This window comes from Clytia hemisphaerica, unplaced genomic scaffold (assembly GCF_902728285.1).
Source record: "Clytia hemisphaerica strain Z4C2 unplaced genomic scaffold, Clytia hemisphaerica genome assembly, whole genome shotgun sequence".
Lineage (NCBI taxonomy): Eukaryota > Metazoa > Cnidaria > Hydrozoa > Leptothecata > Clytiidae > Clytia > Clytia hemisphaerica.
In genome coordinates this window covers 1598415-1618138 of record NW_027103721.1, presented here as the reverse complement: position 1 = coordinate 1618138, position 19724 = coordinate 1598415, and the positions used below count along the sequence as shown (strand labels likewise).

Sequence of the window (19724 nt, the reverse complement as noted above, 5' to 3'; positions counted from 1 at the left end):
AATTTGGTGGTTTTCCTCATATTTTTCTAGATTTGTTAAAATTAAATAAACTTTCCTAAAGAAAAGCTGTTCCATTTTTTCCCCGAACAATTGATACCAGGAGAGCCCAGGATACAGAACATATTGTTTTTTCCAGGAAAAAGGGACCTCAAGACGGGCCTCAAGAACAGATATTTCATCATACTTCCTAGCCGGTGGCTTCTCTTGACTTTTTTAACCGTTCTTGATTTTTTGGGTTGACACTGCGGGTTATTCGGAATCAACTCAGTTTATTCACTTGGTCAGGCCGTCCTCTAAAGTGCGAATACATAAACTCGCTTCAAAATGAGAGATGTTCTTACAAAAAACACGTTTCTTAGTAACAAAGATTAGATAAATAAAGGAATGCGATTGCCACACCACAACTTTCTAAAATCCGTGCATTTGTAGCATCGCTCTATTCGAATCATTTTTCCAAGTGGTCCATTCAAGATGGCGGCATCAAAATCAAAATATTCTATACTTTTACCAACTTACAATGAGAAGGATAACCTCCCTTTGATTGTCTGGCTTTTAGTCAAAACGTTCACTGAAAGGTATTTTTCTTTATTCTTTCCACAAGAAACTTTTCTTTCACCAGGCTGAATTTTTCTTTGTCAAACTCAAAAAAAGTTATGGTCTAGCTAAATCAATTTTTTATTTAAAAATGTTTGTTCAGGCCATAATATACTAGATAGATAGATGAATAGATAGATTATATATTTACCGATACTCTCATCCTAAATAAAATGTACAAGAGGATGTAGAATATGAACAAAGTGATGAATATACGTTTAAAAGTACTAGCACAAGTTGTAAAAACATCTCTATGATAAATAGATAGAGCAGCTATCACATAGTGTCCTCCTGGGTTGGTTCCCCCCACTAAAAATCAAAATTTTTCTCCATTCCCCCCTCTTTTATTTCCCCCACCATTTTTCAAAATTTTTCGGTTCCCCCCTCTTTTTTGAATTCCCCCAGCTATTTGAAGATTTTGCGGTTCCCCCATATGGTTAACATAAAAATGCCTTAAATCAAGTTTGAAATTTTGGAAAGCTTGAAAAAATAGCCTGGAAAGTGCTGGAAAAATGAAATTGTATTGAAAAGTTGGTTTATCCCAAAAGATTTGCTGATTTCATTGCTTAAACAGGTTTTGCAACAAGATCACCTTGAGATCAGTGAAGTTCCCCCAGTCAAAATCTCCTAAATTTATGGTTTTCCCCCCTCTTTATTTTCCCCCAGCAAATTTCAAATTTTTCATTTTCCCCCATACTTTAAAAAAAGGGCCAAAATCAGAATCCTTTATAAAGGGGGGGAGGACACTATGTATCAGCCTGCTGGATGTAACCTGAGATCAGATTGTGATTGTTTTCTGCACACCACGCTAAAGCTCTAAAGGAATGTGTGAAAATAATCTTATGAATATAAATTGTAAGGACCTCTTTCGTCTAAAAGGACTAGGAACGACAACAAAGTTGTGTGATTGTTTTTATGAATAGGGCTGCGTATCAATTTTTAACTTTCTGGCGAACATCATCAAGACTCTTGTTGTAGAATTTTTCACGGGAGGACTTTTTTCCTCAGATGTATAATTTTCAAGCGTCTTCAGAGGTTTACTGTGCGCGTAAGAAAATTACAAACATCTGTTATCAGGTTAGCTGGATGCCAAACTAAAAGCTTAAAATTTTAGAAAAAACAAAATTTACCTCAACATACAAAGTTCTAAAGTTATAGAGCTTGGTCTCCCGGTCTCCCTAGAGAATGAAATTGCAAACCCATGTTTCCAAAACTTTCCTAGCCAACCAAGGGCAGCAAAACAGAAATTAATAAAAAGCAGCCTTGCAAGATCTAAAACCATCCAAAGGTTAGGCCTGGCAGTCAGGAACAAGTGCAAATTAGGATACCTTCGGCAATCTCTCCTACTTAGGAGAGTATTTTAAATTGGATACAAAAAAGTATCCAAAATAGCAATCAACATCCTAATTAGGATACTAAAAACCAAAAAACCTGTATTTTTCACCAACCAGAGACATCCGCACCATCTTACCACTTCCAAGATGTAAATAATAAGCAAATGAGATTGTGTACTGAATTTCATCAAGTTTGGCTGGCGGAATGCAAAACTATAGCCCAAAACACCACTCAAATGTGCTAACTAGCATACGCGAACGCTTTTTTTGTGCGAAAATCGGACCGTAGCGGGCCGTTCCGTAAAAAGAAAAACAAATCTTTAGCTTGCAAAATTTTAGGCTCTGAACAGCAGATTATCAAGGATGTTAATTTTCAAGGAACCCGCCAGAGAAATTACTTGAAATTTTGGTCAGTGGTGCAAATCTCGATGAAGAAAAGGTTTGCATAGTTTTCCAAACGCAGATCGAAGCAGTAACTTAAAAAATTCAGGTCAAAGTGTCTGCTCTCCTATTTAGGATACCTAGATCTCCCAATTAGGATACAACTCTCCAAGGTAGGAGAGATTGCCGACAGGTATCCTAATTTGCACTTGTTCTAATTTGCACTAATTTGCACTTGTTCCCCAAAAATTTGAGTTGGTCGGTCGGCATTAGCGCAAAAATCTTTGCAAAATTGCAGATAAAAATCTTAAAAATACGCAATGATCAAAACGCTGGCTACGCTGAATCTACTAAATTCTTTGAATAATCGCTAAAAAATCCGACAAATTTTCTGACTTTCTGACTAGAAAAGGGTCGGATTTTTAAGATAAAAAGTGAGTCGGTCAGAAGACGCGAACACAACTTATTGTAGACCCAGGCCTTACCCTAAAATTAAAAAAGGGTGAAAATTAAAGGATGAACGTTTTTGTAATCTTTCTGAACGTGTAGAAATCTCATCTTAGGGCTTTTTTACTAAAATGGGACCTCGATTCATGGTAAATGTACCCTGGTAAAATCTAGCTTGAATACACCACTGAAAACACCCAGAAAATATCCCAGAAATTGCAAGATTAGCGAAAATTAAAGGATGCGCAAATATTCTATTTTACGAGCTGCGCAAAAATTAAAGGCGCATAAATTAAGGGCGCGCAAAAATTTACGGAATTAAGGTAAAAAAGTTACCCGATCTCACGGTACCAGTTAGTGGAAGTACATCGAATTGTGAAGCGTCTTTACGTCACATAGAACAAAAAAGCATAAGAACAAAGGAATTACCCTTAGCCACCATTTCGCAACCATGGGGAATCGCGATTTTACGGAAAAGGGAATCCTCATATCGAATAAAGCATCTTTTGAAAATTTCATTCTTCCCCATAAATGCGAAAATGAAAAACAAAGAAACTTTCGTTTTCTGATTGTCTTTTTAATCTGCCATGAAGTATTATAAAATTCCTTATAGAAAAACACATTCTCCTACAAAGTTCAGACCAGAGAAAGAGAATAATAAACAAGATAATATAATAATAAAGAAAGGAACAAAAGAATAAAGAAGAACAAAGAGAGATGAAAGTAAATAGCCAGAGTCTAATCAGAGGCAAGTTTAGTTAAAATAAAATGATGTAAATGTTTTTAAGAGTTTGCTTAGAGCATTTGTTAAAGTCTTGAATCAAAACCTTGGTATGGAGTTCCTTCCAGTCCTTAGTTATTAGGGAAGCTACACTGTAAGAACCATACTTTACCATACGGTATTGGTTGTTGGTGGTTCAAGTTTCTTGGGTGACTGTCTTGTACTTTAGTGTACAGGAGAGTATCTAAGGTAGTTTGAAAAGTATTTAGCTAGATTATTTTCAATATGGTCTAGAGCAAAAAGGCAGTTCTTTACTTTGAGTTGTTTTTTGATTGGCAATATAGAAGATCTAATAAAGAGTGGGCAAGCCGAGTGTCTGCTATGTTTAAAGTGTATGTTTCTCAAGGCTTTATTTTTTTTGAACTTCAATTTTTTCGAAAGAGGCTTGAGTGGTATAACCTAAAGTTTGAAGAAAATAGTTTAAATGTGAGTCAAATAAAGTATAGTAGACAGAAGTGTTTTGAAGTCCACAAAATGTCTGAGTTTTAACAGGAAGCCAACAGTTCTAGAAAGCTTGTTCGAGACACTGTGAATTTGAGGTTCCCAAGAAGGATGCTCGTCTAGCAGAATTCCAAGATATTTAGCTTGCTTGAGAGATGAAGTTTTTGTCCACTGAGTCTGAAATTAAGATGTTTAGTAAAAGTGTTCCTGGGACTTCTAAATAGAATTATTTCAGTTTTTGAGGCGTTAAGGCATATCTTGTTTGCTCTCAGCCAATGGACCAATAGAGCAAGATCTCTGTTAACCCTTCTGTTCAGATGTTTTATAGATTCATCACAGCAAATAAGACTAGTATGGTCAGCGAAATGAATAGTTCTGAGTTTTCTAGGGAGCGATGGAGATAATTATATAGATGATGAATGACACAGGGGGCCCAAAACAGATCCTTGAGGAACACCATGTTTGATGGGGACATGATCAGAATGTGTGTTTTTATATTTTGACACAGTGAGTACGATTAGAGAGATAAGACCTGAGTAAAGCAAGAGCTGGTCCTCTGATTTCATAATGAACCAGTTTATGTAGCAGTATGGTATACTATGGGTGGTAGACCTTTTTGCCCTTCCATTTGCCATCTAGGATTATATGCGAAAATACAAGAACAAAAAAGCCTTGGTTGCATGTCATTTAAGTTAAGTTATATACCAAATTTTAATTTTATCTTTCCTCTTTACAATGACAAAAAAGTTCATTAAAAGTTCACATTGTTTTGGGCACAGTTAACCATCAAAGCGGGTATTTTTCGATATTTTTCTACAGTATGTGCGCGCATAATTGATGGAAAAAGCTGACATTGCAAAAACACAAACAAATGAAAATGAAAACACAGGTTCATTTCTAAATAAAATTGGCTGCTGGAAAGGAGCCTTTATTAATGTGGCTGATGTTTTGATGTATATAGTTTTTAAAGTAGTTTTGAAAGTTCTTTGAGTTTGTAAGAGGTTTTATATGGTAAGTAATGTGTGTAGTCTGGGTTTCCAAAGTTTTGAGATTCTGTCAACAAGGGTTCATTCTCATACGGTATCAAACAAACTGTATGAGACTTTTTTAGTTGCACCAGACTCTAAAATTTTAGAAACTTTGTATGTTGAGGTAAGAAATTTTGAATCTGGATACCCACGAAAGCATCCAGCAAGTAACCATCTGTTTCCCAGGCATATTCCTCCTGGAAAATTTGATCTGTAGCCAAAAGTTTTAAAAATCTTATTCCTAGAAATGAAGATCTATTTCTCCTCAAAACCTAAATTTCTAATCTCAAAGTATCTTCCCTAGAGAATTTGGTCTGTTTCCACAATCTTCAGAATTAAAATTTTGACGAATTAAAATCTGTTCTCCCAAGCTCCCAAGGAATTGGATATCTGTTTCTCTCTCCTGGAAATTTCATCTGTTTCCCCTTTTGATTGATATCTGTTTTCCCCAGAAAGTTCAATCTGTTTCCAATGCAATATCATCCTTTTGGAAACATATGTTCCCCAATTTATTATGTCATCTCCTAGAAATATTGATCTGTTTCTCTCTGATGACGTCATCAGTTGGAGGGAAACAGATATTTCGGGGAAATGGGCTCGTTGGCTGCTTCTGTACCCAGGCTTGGTCACCCGGCAACGTGAAAGAAACATGTTATGATGGTTGCCTAATTCAAAAAAAAAATTACAAAATTACAAAAGTACAGTACAGTACTGTATTGAAAACCTGCAATTTTTGCATTTTTAACTTGTGAAGAGCCAGGTAGATCAGAAGTTTTATATGAGATTTTATATTCAAAAAATGAAGGTAAATGGGGAATTTTTAAATTATCCTGCTAAAATTCATGTCAAATTAATACCTTTTTTACCACTAAACGTAAAAACGTAAAAGATTTACTTTTTGAAAAAATTGAGACATTTTTGGGCCATGAACTACATTAAGGAACTCCTACATTATCAAAATTTTGATTAGTTATAACCAACAAGGTCAGGGATTTCCTCTTGCAATTGTATGAGGTTTACTGCTACTTTAATCTTTATAATTTATCAAAAAGTTATAGTCTTCGATTTTTATCCCATTTCAGGTTTTTAAAACGGATAATAGTAAGTGTTTGTCAAAAATCAAGAAAATTTTACATTTCTGACGCAATTTAAGGGGGAGGCGTGCATATTATACTTTACAATCAAAGGGGAAATTTGTACTTTACTTTCGTCAGCTTTATAAAATTGAGAAATAAACATCTATGAACATTAGTTTTGTGTAGACGTAAGATGTATATCGAATCCAAGGTTTGTTTAAAAGAAAAGAAAACATAGAATTAGTAGTAGTAGGTTTCCTTTAATTTACAAAATAAACATTTTTTAATTAGGTCATAATTACTATTTTAGCCTTAAGTTGTTTTAATTACAAGAACCAAAAATAGAAAACATAAGGTGTGTAGAGACCAGAGCACAAAAGAACAACACTTTCAGATTTAAGAAAATTTTAGGGCTTTTATTTCTTAGGAAATTAAATAAAATTACTCACAAATTGAAAAAAATAACAACAATTTATAAACTTGAAACCCTAAAAAATTCAGGACATCCAAAGGCTTCAAAAAAATTCTAATAGAAAAAGGTGTAATACAATCTAGAAACTACTTTCAAGCAACTCTCTAAAACCTAAGAAAATGTGAAAACTGCTGAACCTTCAAATCTGCTTCTGGAATAAAAGATCGACATATTTTACATAGACATTCATTGACATACAGCATCTACAAGAGACTAGATTAGTTTGGTGGATATTGTTCGAATGTAAGTTACGATAATGGGAAACGAAAATACAAAGACGCAACCTTCAAAAATATACAATGACATGACTCAGAAATGTCCAATTTGCTCTGAAATTCTGTCTGACCATGACGTTAACTTACGCAACAAGATTTGTGAATCTTGTCAATGGGCACATGAAGGGAGGAAAAATCAAACAAAGAAATGTAAAGTATGTAGAAATGTGTTATGCGACCAAGATCTTGAATTTTATAGTGATACATGTGTCCATTGTATTCGAAGGGAAAATAGAAGGAAACAAATAGAAACGTATGGAAACATATGAATGAATGAATGAATGAATGAATGAATGAATGAATGAATGAATGAATGAATGAATGAATGAATGAATGAATGAATGAATGAATGAATGAATGAATGAATGAATGAATGAATGAATGAATGAATGAATGAATGAATGAATGAATGAATGAATGAATGAATGAACTGTAGACTTATAAAGAAGCACTTTTATATAAAACGCTCATATTGGTAATTTTAATTTTGTTTATTTCTAAATTTGATACATTGTGAAAGTAATTCTAATAACCCTCCACCACCTGCTATATTTCATTTTCACTTAACTTATTAAAGTTTATTATATGTAATTATTCTTTTTAAAAAGGCTTATTTCTACAATTTCAAATATTTATAAATTTGAAAGATGCCTAATACAATCCTACAATGCATATTCTTAATTCGATTTCACTCTTTTACAGTACATTGTTGTCTCATCACCCTGTAATAATAATGTCTCTCGTGATGACCCAGTTTTAATCGTGCCTAGTCACCTACACGTTTGTTATAAGAACAAACTAGAACTATAAGAACATAAGGCTTCGATGGACTCTAAGAGGCCCAATTTCTTTGGAGAATGAACAAAAATGCTCACAAAATAGTAAAATTAAGAACATGTTAAGAACATTTTTAGGCTTAGAATTCAAAGTCTTCAAAAACTTTGGGTGTTCTTAAAAAAACCTGTAGTTATGATACCAACTCGCCAAATTAAATCCCTGCCAATTTTGAGTATCAATAAAGTTTATGAGCTTGTGTACCAATATTATGTACCAGTATTGCATTGCAACAATTATCTCAATTTTTTAAACATTTTTCAACTTTTTAAATTAAGAGAATTTCTAAATATTTTATTTTATACATTTGAAAAGTGCAGTAGCACGAAACTCGGAGTAGTGTGCTCTTTTAATTTTTGAGATGAAAGATATCTTTTAATATTTTTATCTTGTGTACCATAATATCCTTATATCATTTATCTTTGAAATCAACTCAAAAAACTTGCTTGGCAAAAAATTGCTAAGAGGAAGAGAATTTTTATGCTGACCAGCATCCCATATAACAAATATAACAAAGGGACACTGGCAACTTACGATTTTTCTTGACCTCATTTTTAAGTTTTTGACTGTTTTCTTCTTACAGTAACATCAATTATGAGATCATTATTATTGATGATGGCAGCCCAGACGGTACACAAGACGTTGCTAAGCAACTAATCGATATCTATGGAGAAGAACATATTGTATGAGAATTATGTTTTGTTCTTCTGTTAAAAAACGCAACTTTTTAAAACATGGATAATTATTCAGCCATGAGTAGTGCCTTTTAAGTGACCCAAGGTTGCAGTTGTGTTTTTCAATGATTTTCAAGACTTCAAGTCTCATAATTTCATAGTTGGAGGGTGGAGGGTGTGTTTTAACCTAATGATTAATTTTTTTCCTTTTTTAGTTACTGAGGCCAAGGGCAAAGAAATTGGGATTAGGTTTGTACAATGATGTCATTTTATTTTTAACCACTTTGATGCTTTAAAAATGCTATTCTTATTCTACGCAGTGCATTCTGTGTAGAATAACTTCAATAATATATTAGCCAGGAAAATGACTAATTTAAAATTTGATCAGGAAGAAATGATCCCCAAGTGAACAAATTCTTTCTTCCAGCTAATTTTTTTTCATGATTGTTCTTCCGATTAAGTATCAATTTTCAATTTATATGTAGGAACTGCATATATCCATGGATTACAGTTTGCGACAGGAGATTTTATCATTATCATGGATGCTGATCTCTCACATCACGTAGGAGATTTACTTTATACTTATTCATAAAAGTGGCCCGCAAGCAGTTTTTGTGATGGCGTGATAGGAACTTTTTTCTAGCGTGATTACGTGATTTGGAAACAAATTTTCGTGATTGCGTGATCAGAGGTCAAAACGTGATCGTGATTTGAAAGATTTTTGAGCCGTGATGCGTGATTTTGACTTCTTCAAAGGGATACGTGAATAGCCAAAAAATTTTGTGATCTTGATTGAAGACAAATAAACCAGCCGCGGCTGGAAAGTCAGCCAATAAGCTAGATTATTAGTTGAATAGCTTGTAAAGAAGTTAAGTAGCTGCGATGGAAGGAAGGACTGGATGCATAAAGAAGCAAGCGAAATTGGAAAATTTTAAGAGCTAAAAAATCACATTTTGCTTAAAAATGTTTGTCCAGGTTACTCTAAACTCCTAGTACTCTCGGGTACCTAATAGCCGGGGGGGGGCTGCTAATTAATTTTTGGAAAATTTTCCACCCAGGATATTCTTATTCCAACCCCTTCGCTTATTGATTTTTGGGAAATTTTTTTTTGAAAGTTCCCTCTTTTGCCCTAATTCTGCTGTATCAGCCTCCTTTTCGAACATTTTCCACCCAGGACATTTTTATTCCACCCCCCCCCCCCCCCCCGCTTATTAATTTGAGATTTTTTCACACCCCCCCCCCTGCTTATCCAAACCCCCCGGCTATTAGGTACCCGAGAGTAGTTAGATTGAGTAGAAAATGAACATTCCGTATGTTAAGCATTTAATTAAATTTATAAATTCAACTTTTAACATTTTTGAAGATAAAGTAAAAATCTAGGGACAAATCACAAAATTTTACATATGTCCTGTGACCAATTTAATTTGTTTCTCTACGGACAGATCGTTAGAAAAATATGGGTCGGTCGTTCGGCTTAATTAGAATAAATTTCTAATTTATAGGGTTGGTAAGGTACCGAGAAAATTTTCCAAAAAGTATCTGGATCAAAAATTCACTTTGTTTTTTATCTTCGATGAAGATCATAATGAAATTTTAGTGTATGGAATGCTTTTAATATGATTTTTCAATTTCTTGAATTAATTTTCAGCTTTATTCAAGTTTAATTCTTACAAATAACTAGTGTGTAAAATATATTGTAGTGGAAATTCAAGATTATTATTTTTTGATTTTAGCAAAAAAGGGTCGGTCGGGCCCGTGTAGAACAACAAATTAAATTGTCTCGCCTTATAAACCTGTACAAGGATTTTATCAAAAAATTCAAATGGCACGTCAAATAGACGAATCATTTACATTTATAAATACAAGTAGTTTTCTTTTTAAATAATTGTTTATTATATTTATTCCAGTAGCATGTTTACAATAACCAAGCAAAACAAAACAATGCAATACGAAATGGTAAATGGACAAGTAGATTAAGTAAATTCTAATCTCACATAACTTTCACTGCAACGACTTCTCAACGGTTAGACGTTTTTTTGAAAACTAACGTCAAAAGAGTGAAAATAAATTAGTTTTTCTTAAAATTCTCACTCAAATTAAAAAGAAGTGAGCTGATTTTTGCTAAAGAAGATGAAGGAAGCTGCGCTCGTCGTAATGGTGTATCTCTTTCTACATCAAATGGGAAGAAGCCACGAGAAATCGAAATTTAAAGTTCAAAACAAAGACTTTTTGACTCGACGTCAAAATCACAACAACAAACGGAGGTTTTGTGCACCGATCCATCTGTACGCAAATCATTCGGCAACATTTCGACTCCTCATCTCTGGTGACATCGAAACTAATCCGGGTCCGCTCGCTTGTCCTGTTTGGCCAAAACTGCCGTAAGAATTCGCACCACTTGGAATGCAAGGTTTGTCTCAACTCGACTCACTAAAATGTATTTATAAAACTGTAAAAAACTTCTCAGACAAACACAATTTATGGACGTGTCACAACTGTCTGCTTACTGAATTACCGTTCAACAATGTCGATATAGACTTTCTACTATCAGACCCCTCGACCGTGAATGATATCCCAGCGCAACAAGATACTCAAATCCAGTTGGATCTTCTAAATGCCAACCGAAACAACTACAGCATTGCGCACCTTAACATTCAATCTATCAAAAATAAGACTGCCCAACTTGAAGCCATGCTCCTAAAACACAAGTTCGATATCCTAACAATCTCTGAGACATGGCTCGTTGACAATCCTGCACTCATCCGACAACTCAACTTCTCCGGATATCATCCTTTCAGATACAATAACAGAAATGGTAAACGTGGGCGGTGGCGTGGGAGCCTACTTCAAAGACGGCATTAAACATCGCCCAAAGAACTGACATTGACGAGAAAGATACAACGATCGAACACCAGTGGTTTGAAGTGAAGGGAAAGAAAAGTCCCTTTCTTATAGCCGTTTCTATCAACCAAGTTCCGAAGACGTTGACAAACGTGCTTGGCTTCAAAAATTCGAAACATTAATATCGTACGTTCACACCATCTGGTCTGATCCAATCGTGATTACTGGTGATACAAATATCGATCTCCTGAAAGAGAACTACAACGTTGCTGACGAATATAAAGATACCCTCGATCGTCTCGGTTTACGTCAACAAGTGAAGAAGCCAACCCGGAAGGGAAAAACCTGCATTGACCATATCGTTACCTCATTCTCAAAAGTCATCCACGATGATGTTATCCCATGCGACGAAATGAGCGATCATGATGCTGCCTTCGTCATATGTAATCTACGCAAGCCACGGTTTGAACCCAGATATAAATTTATTCGAAATGAGAAAAAACTTTAATTTAGCAGCATTTAAAACAGATATCAGACAAATACGTTCAATCTTGTTTACGCTTTTGATACCGCTGAAGAAAAACTAGACATATTTAACAAACTTTTTACCGATTGTCTAGACCGACACGCACCCCTCATAAGGCAGAAATTAACGCGCCCACCAGCTCCGTGGTTAAAAGATCTCAACATCAGCGAGAAGCAAAAGGAAAAGAGATATTACGAACCAAATGGTCATTCCCCGCAGTCCGAGCAAAAGATTGGGGATCTGTTTCGTAAACTCCGAAACGAATTAAAAACTCTTATTCGAGTAACAAAATCCAGTTTTTACCGACGCGCACTATCCTCCAAAAGACCGAAAGAAGTATGGTAACCATCCATCGCATCCTGAAACCATCACCACAAAAGATACGCTGACCCCGACACACTCAATGTCCACTTCAACAACAGCCGGGAGACTTCTTAACTCAAAACCTAAATCAAGCAAATCCTACATCAACTCATCAAACGATTACCTGCACAAGACATCCATTCGACATAACGAAGTTTCCTACGCTGACGTTCGTAAAGCCTTATGTAATCTTCGAAACGACTGCTCAACCGGCCATGACCAGATACCGTCGAAATACATTAAACTCGCCATCGATGAAATCTGTAGTCCCATTTGCCATATTATCAACTCTTCCATTCGACAATCCGTCTTCCGCCAGTGGAAGATCTCGAAATCAGCCCTATCCTAAAAATGAGTCCCCTGCTCCGAGCGACTACGTCCAATCTCATATTAACCGATCCTTTCAAAAGTTATACGAGAGACTGATTTGACACAGATGACAAACTATCTAGAAAGTGAAGAACTACTATCAATACATCAATCTGGTTTTCGAAAGGGTCACTGCACAATAACCACCTGCATCAAAATCAAAAACGACATCCTGAAAGCGATGAATCGAGGCGAAATCACTCTTGCAGTTCTCGCTGACTTTTCAAAAGCATTTGATACAGTTGATTTTGAAACTCTTATCAAAAAACTTCACACACTACGATTCTCAAAAAAGTCACTCTATGTTATCTCCAACTATCTGAGCAATCGACTTCAGTACGTACAGATCAACGACAAGAAGTCATCCATTCTCACAGTTACTAATGGAGTCCCCCAAGGAAGCATACTTGGACCCATTCTCTTCAACATTTACGTGTACGACATGGCAACAAAACCACCGCAAAATGTGTTCAATATGCTGATGACACGACTATATATCGCCACACCAAACCAAACGAGCTTGAAAATTGTGTCACTGAAATGAACTCTGATATTAGCGTAATTGAGAAATGGTCGCTGGATTCGAACTTGATATTTAACGCCAGAAAAACTAAATCGATGCTCTTTGCCACATCTCAAATGGCAAGAAGGCATAATTTTGAATTCGAAATCAAGTCAAATAACGAAAATGTGATTGAGCGTGTTCCCCTATTCAAGCTGCTAGGAATCATCTTCACCGAACACCTAACATGGAATGAACATGTCAAAAAAATCGTCACTAAAGCATATGGCACGCTGAAGAGTCTATCCCTCATCAAACGATATTTACCATACCGTGTACGACGCCAATTGGCAGAATCTCTTGTATTGAGTAAAATAGACTATGGTAATACCGTAATTCACAACGCACCACAATATCTATTCACCAATTACAACGAGTCCAAAATGCCACAGCTAGCTTCGTCCGGAAGAGCTACTCTCGCAAGTCTGACGTAATAGATATGAAATGGCTACCTGTCAAAGAACGGACCGAATACAGTTTGGCTAAACTTGCGTGGAAATCAGTGAATATGAATGACTGGCCCAAATTCCTCCCTATGGAGAAATATGTGCAAGCCAAAACTCGAACGGATGTAATTGGTGGAACTAAATTGCGTGAAACCTGTAATGTTAGTGGTTCCTTTGAATCTGAAGCTTCTAAAATTTTTAATGAACTACCTGTTTAACTGTCGTGACTCAGAAACTTACAAAGCCTTTTGTCAAGAACAAAAAAAATTTTTTTCGACAAGCCCTAGCTAGGAGCTTGCAGTAGTACCTCTTCTACCAACTGTAGTCCCTGCGTCGCTACTCGCTATTTCCTAGCTGGTGCTTTCTATGTTATATTATTTCTTATACCTAGTTTTAGTCTAATTCTCGATTTGATTCACGCGCCATTTTAGTTTTAATTAATTCTGACTTCAATTCTTCTAATATCCCTACTCGTAGCCTTGGTTCCCAAGTCTCCATTCTGATTTTAGATTTAGCCCATCTGTTCTTAGGTTTACTTAGTCTGTATTTTCTTCAGTGCATATATATGACTTTATTATATTCTAGTTCTATGAAGTTTTTTTTTTTTTTTTTTTTTTTTTCCATTTGATGTTTAATTATTTTCAATTAATTTAATTTAGATAGTTGATAGCTCACTTATTTATGTCATAATACTGGTCGTGTTTTGCAAGGTCCAGTACACTTTTACACAGCCTTCGGTGTTGCAATCTATGCAAGTTTTACTCATTCTATCTCACGCTCTGTCGTGATTCTATCTCACTGAGTTCTTAGATCTATTTTGTCGCTTACTTTACCTCTAGCCACCAATAGTACTTGAACCTTAGTCTAGTCTAGCTTATAACATTATGTTAGTATTTTTTTTTTTTTTTAAATATATTCGTTAATTTTTTATAATAGCACACATTGCGATGGCCTCAGCTAGCATACTCAGATACTCGGATTTGTTTAGGTTTTAGTCTAGCTCTATCACTATTCACATTTTACCCCTTATACTTCTTAATCCCAATCATTTTATTCGTCATACTAGCCCACCGCTTCGTCCCTATCTGCTTGTCCATATACGGCCCCAATTTTTCTTCAGTATACTACCAGGTTATTTTGCAATTTTTTTCTAGACATTGCACATATATTATATACAGAATTTTCAGGTGAAGAGCCAAATGTAAATTTTGGAAATGCCGGAAATATATCATTATTATTATTATTATTATTAATAACACTTTGTCACAATTCTTCATGTGTCCTACTAGAAATTCACACTCTAGAAATTGTAACTGACTGTCATTTAACAATTAAGCTAGTCACATACTCTAGAAAAACACAATTTGCCTCAAAAACTTTTCGAAAAGTAGTCCAGTCTCTGTAAAATTTCAACAGAAACTGTATTTTAGTAAGGTAGGTTACCCCTTTATGGACACCCCCTATTATGGACAAACCCTTCTAAAAGATTACAGTACACGTAGTGTTTATATATATCATGATAATTTGTATAAAATTTTATTTTTATGATGGAGCCATGCATAATTACTTTATCATGCATATTGTAATGATTATGCATGGTTTTATCATTGTTTTTCTGCTGGACTACATAATTATTCAACAGGGTGGCCTCTTTGAAAAAAGGTCTATTATGAACAGGTGGGTGTTTCCAACCAAAAAAGCCCAAAACATGCGCCAAGGTCACAAAACACAATCTGCGTCCAGATATGCGAACAATAAAAAAATAATATGTGGTCGTCATTTATCCAGTGTTCTGGCGGCAATCAAATATATGTTTCGTTCGCGTCAAAAATTTTCTTAAAATTGAGTCAATCTAGTCGGGTTTTTTGAAAATGATTTCAAAGTATAGTTTTTAATATTTATTTGCTCGCTTGATGAAAAATTCTAACAATTTTCTCCTCCGGCATCTCGTCTGCCAAGTTGGTTGGATTGGTTGGCCTACGCAAACAGACATATTTTTGATTGTCGCCCTCTGCTGTTGTTGTAGCCAAACACGTCCAAGTCCAAAAACATGATTGCATCCTGTCTTTATCAAATTTAGACAGTAGCTGTACTTTTTTATACTTTATCATATTCCAATAACATTATAACATGATCAATTCTACCTACAGCTAGAGGCAAACAGGAAAACTATGTTTATTTATTGCAAAACACAAAAAGCAGAAATTCTTGGAAATTCAACTAGGTAAAAATAACAAAAACTTGAGCAAATTGCTAAACCTTCAACAAATATAAAAAAGAATCCCCTTGATGAAAATCATGTGTTTGATTTGGCAAGTTTCAAAGTCATTATAAAAAAGATATGACAGAAATTGAAGCTTGCAACATGCATTTTCTTCCTGCATTTACACTTAAAACACTGAGCCGCTTCAGCCGCCATCTTGAAACACCACATCTATGTTTTCTAAAAACAACACACGCTAAAAGTACACTAAAAGTTAACCCGATCGGATATAAACTTTAGAAATCGGGGAAACACGGCTTACGTAATGAGCATGTCGGGGTAACATTTTTTTTGCTTTTGGTCTGATGATGGTGAAAAAGCCTATTTGAATAATCAGCTGTTGGCTGACTAAAAATTGCTTGATATCGTGATCAGACTTACCGCTGGGAAGGCCTCATAATATGTACCACTGCAATGACTTCACAAAAATTTTCAACTTTTCTGATTGTTTTCTTTTCTACGTTACGCAGATTACGTAAGGTAACGTTATATAATGTAGCTAAGAAATGAGTGCGATATTTATCCTGGAAATAATATTTAAGCATTCTTCAGTTTAAACTGAATCAATTTTTCAGATTACCGCTTTTTCAGACTCGTATTATGGTCTAAATCCAAAAAAGAAATCTTTTTTTTTCTTGGAATTAACTTTTTCTTACACCAAAAGTTAATCTGAATCTTATTTCTCTTTTGTTTTTTTCAGCCGAAGTTTATACCTGAATTCATAGCGTAAGTGTTATATTTTGAGGTGAAATTTCACTCCTTTCACTGACTTCGTTTTCAAACGTGTTGGCCGGTGTACAATAAATCTGATTGGTTCATGATGACTTTTCCTCATTATTGCCGACCCAAAAGAATATAAGCATTTTGATTGTTTGAGAATATCGAAATATTTGCGATATTCAATATTTCACATGTGCAAAATATGACCACGTTGACATTTGGGGGACTGGGTAAGCGGCGGGAGAAAAATCAAAACAAAACGGCCAACAAGGTCAAGGATGAGTAAAAAATAGAGCTAAAGCAAAAATAAGTAAATATTTTCAAATCAGATTTTTGTTTTGAGCTCATAATTCCTCCAAAAAAATACTTAAAGAAAATTTAAAGCAAAAAAGTGACAAAACTACTCTTTACCTAACAAATCTATATTTTTTGGCAAGTAGTGTCTATTTTATTTAGCCAACCAAATGCATTAGACTGACAGTAGGATAAGGCGTGATACAAACTGAGCTTCTTGATTTTTGAATCAAATACTAGCCCTCGTGAACAATTATATTTCAAAAAGATTTTTTGTACAAGAACGGTTTAGAGGCCCTTGTGCCTGAACTGTAATTCTCTATAATAATGTTTCATAGAGGTCAATAGACCTGCGAAATATATTGCTATGAAATTAATGATAGCAAAACATTCAAAGCGAATTGACTTAAGTCACTATTTTCTTCGGTATGTTTATTGTGCGTTTAATTTAAGTCAAACTCATCCTTCTCACACTCTTCTTTTGATATTATAGGTTGCAACAGAAACACGATTATGATGTAGTATCAGGAACTCGATACGTTGGCAACGGAGGTGTTTACGGATGGGATTTCAAACGAAAGTTGATCAGGTATTCTATCGGTTTTCAATATTTTGTATCGTATCTCAATTTTCTGTAATTCCAACCTTTGAATATTTTTGATAGTTTGAACATAAATGATTGCATCTATCGGATTGAAAAGCCCTTATAATACCTACACGTTATTGGAACTAATTTTCGCGGGAATTAATTTCAGCGTTTTTGAAAAATTTGAATCCGCGAAATACAATTTTTTTGTAATTTTATCTAAAAATTTGAAAATCCTCTAGGAAAATGAAAGAAATTTGTCCCAAGAAAAGGGCAAAACCGCGAAAATTAAAACCCGCGTAAATCAATTTTTCTATTTTTTTTTTTCGACCGCAAATAATTAGTTCCAATAAGGTAATTCCAAGAGAAGTAAATAATTACCCATCTCAAGACCAAGAGATTAAAGTCAGTTCTTGAAAAAGCAAATTTATACACCGCCATTTTTATTATTTCATTTGAATTTTTGTTCTTGCGTTCAGCCGAGGAGCCAATTATGTTACTCAAGTTTTATTGAGACCCGGAGCATCTGATTTGACTGGTAGTTTCAGGTTTGTATAATTAATCACTTCCTTTGGTTTCTGACTTTGTCGAAAAGAATCAAGAACTTCAAATTTTTTGCAATTCTTAATTTTTTTGTATAAGCAAAAATTTCCTTCGCCCTTCCTTGCTTATGAAAATAGAAGTCGTTATTCTATATTCAAATCGAAAGTCTGTCCACGTAGTAAAAAAAATATAAAAATTGAAAATAATTTTTTCTCTTGAAAATGAAAACTAAATATTTTGAGATATTTTCCAACAATTTTTTATTCGCACAATCAATTTGTTTTTCATGAGGAGACCGTGTTAGTGTCATTGGACACTGCCCACTTGGTTGCAAGAAGAATCCACATCTTTCGTAAATAGGCACGTAAGGGATCGAAATATCGTTTAAAAAAGCTGTTTTGTGTTATTCATGATATGCACCACTGGAGAGTCTTCTGAGAACTTTCAAATTTTCCACCCAATACGTCACTTAAACAATAGAAAAAGTGACGTATTGGGTGGACATTCTTGGAAGCCTCTCCAGTGGTGCATATCATGAACATCGTGATCAGACTTTTAGAAATTTTATTCTCACAATCTTTAGGTTATACAAGAAGGACGTACTCGGTAAATTAGTTTCAGCTTGCGTATCCAAAGGTTACATATTTCAAATGGAAATGATCATTCGAGCACGACAATTCGAATATTCAATTGGAGAGGTATTTTTATCGTGTATTTCTAGCCGTATCAAGGGGAGAGAGGGGGTCTTCTTGTAGTTATTCTAATAATGGAGAAAGGCTGGACATAAAAAAATGTTGGTTTATCGCCAGCCGACCGACTCTTTCTAAACTTGACGAACTTAAAACTTTTATAGCTATTTCGACGAAGAGAGTTTTTACATCATCCTGGTGCAAAACGTCCGAACTAAGTTCTTGAAAGTCTACAACTGTAACCTTATAGATTGATATTCAAATTCTGTGTCAGCTTTTCCTATATTATCTTCCCATTTTTCAGGTACCAATTTCATTTGTTGATCGATTTTATGGTGAATCAAAATTGGGAGGAAATGAAATCTATCAATTCGTTAAAGGACTTCTGTATTTGTTTGCTACAACTTGATCCAGCCCGACAGTTAATTATTGGTATTCTATCAGGAATTTCAAAACGAAGGTTGATGATGATGTAAATTTTACAAAGAAATGATTTACCCAACAGCTTTTGTATTTTCATACACATTTTGCTTAGGTTTCTCAATACTTCATTAAACAAGCCGTAACTTTGAATAAATTCCCCAATCCCTTCTTAAAAAGGGCGTCTTTGTATCAGGGGCGTTATTTGTACCAGGGGCGCTTTTTGTATGTTATTTAAAAAGGGAAAAGGTCTAATCTACATAATCGATATAAATTAAGTTTACCGTGAACTTTCCAAATTTTAAAGGAAAACTTCTATTTTTTGTTTTACTGATGAACCCTCAAATTTTGAGGAATTTTCAAAATAGTTGGAATAATTTCTGTTTTTGGTATAGGTAGGTTTATTTGTATTTTTTTTAATGAAATAGGTATTTGTATTTCGTTGTAATTTCTTTTGTTAACTTATTATATAAAAAATCAGAAATTAAAGAATTTCGTGATTTAATCGTGATTTTTAGTGATTAGATCGGCGAAGTGTGCGTGAAAGTACCTCTCTAATCTTCAGTATAGACCTTTTCATAAGTTACGTCACGAACATCACTTGCCTCGTTTTGAAATTATTGCCATGGTGATTAACTCCCAGCGGATTTTATACAACTACTTTCTATTCATAAAAAGAATTATTTAATGCCTCAAAGGACACAATCACCATCGAAATTGTTTTATTTATGAAAAGGTCTATTAACTAATGAATTCAATAAAGGA

The 19724-nt window shown here is 34.6% G+C and overlaps 1 protein-coding gene across 1 annotated transcript; it reads left to right on the top strand.

Moving 5' to 3' along the window:
- The first annotated feature begins 412 nt into the window (after window positions 1–412).
- Window positions 413–19384, top strand: LOC136804370 (dolichol-phosphate mannosyltransferase subunit 1-like). The gene is made up of 9 exons (XM_067061082.1): window positions 413–575; window positions 8247–8346; window positions 8553–8586; window positions 8823–8899; window positions 16408–16433; window positions 17215–17310; window positions 17787–17855; window positions 18434–18548; window positions 18844–19384. The coding sequence occupies exons 1-9, from the start codon at window positions 472–474 to the stop codon at window positions 18946–18948; spliced, it is 726 nt and encodes a 241-aa protein (XP_066917183.1). The 5' UTR covers window positions 413–471; the 3' UTR covers window positions 18949–19384.
- The last annotated feature ends 340 nt before the right edge of the window (window positions 19385–19724 follow it).

Bases quoted from the DNA above. Each gene is read 5' to 3' on its own strand.
- LOC136804370 (XM_067061082.1), top strand. From the start codon at position 472: ATGGCGGCATCAAAATCAAAATATTCTATACTTTTACCAACTTACAAT. The intron at 8,587-8,822 runs GTTTGTACAATG...ATTTATATGTAG, and splicing joins GGCAAAGAAATTGGGATTAG to GAACTGCATATATCCATGGA. The intron at 16,434-17,214 runs GTAAGTGTTATA...TTGATATTATAG, and splicing joins TTTATACCTGAATTCATAGC to GTTGCAACAGAAACACGATT.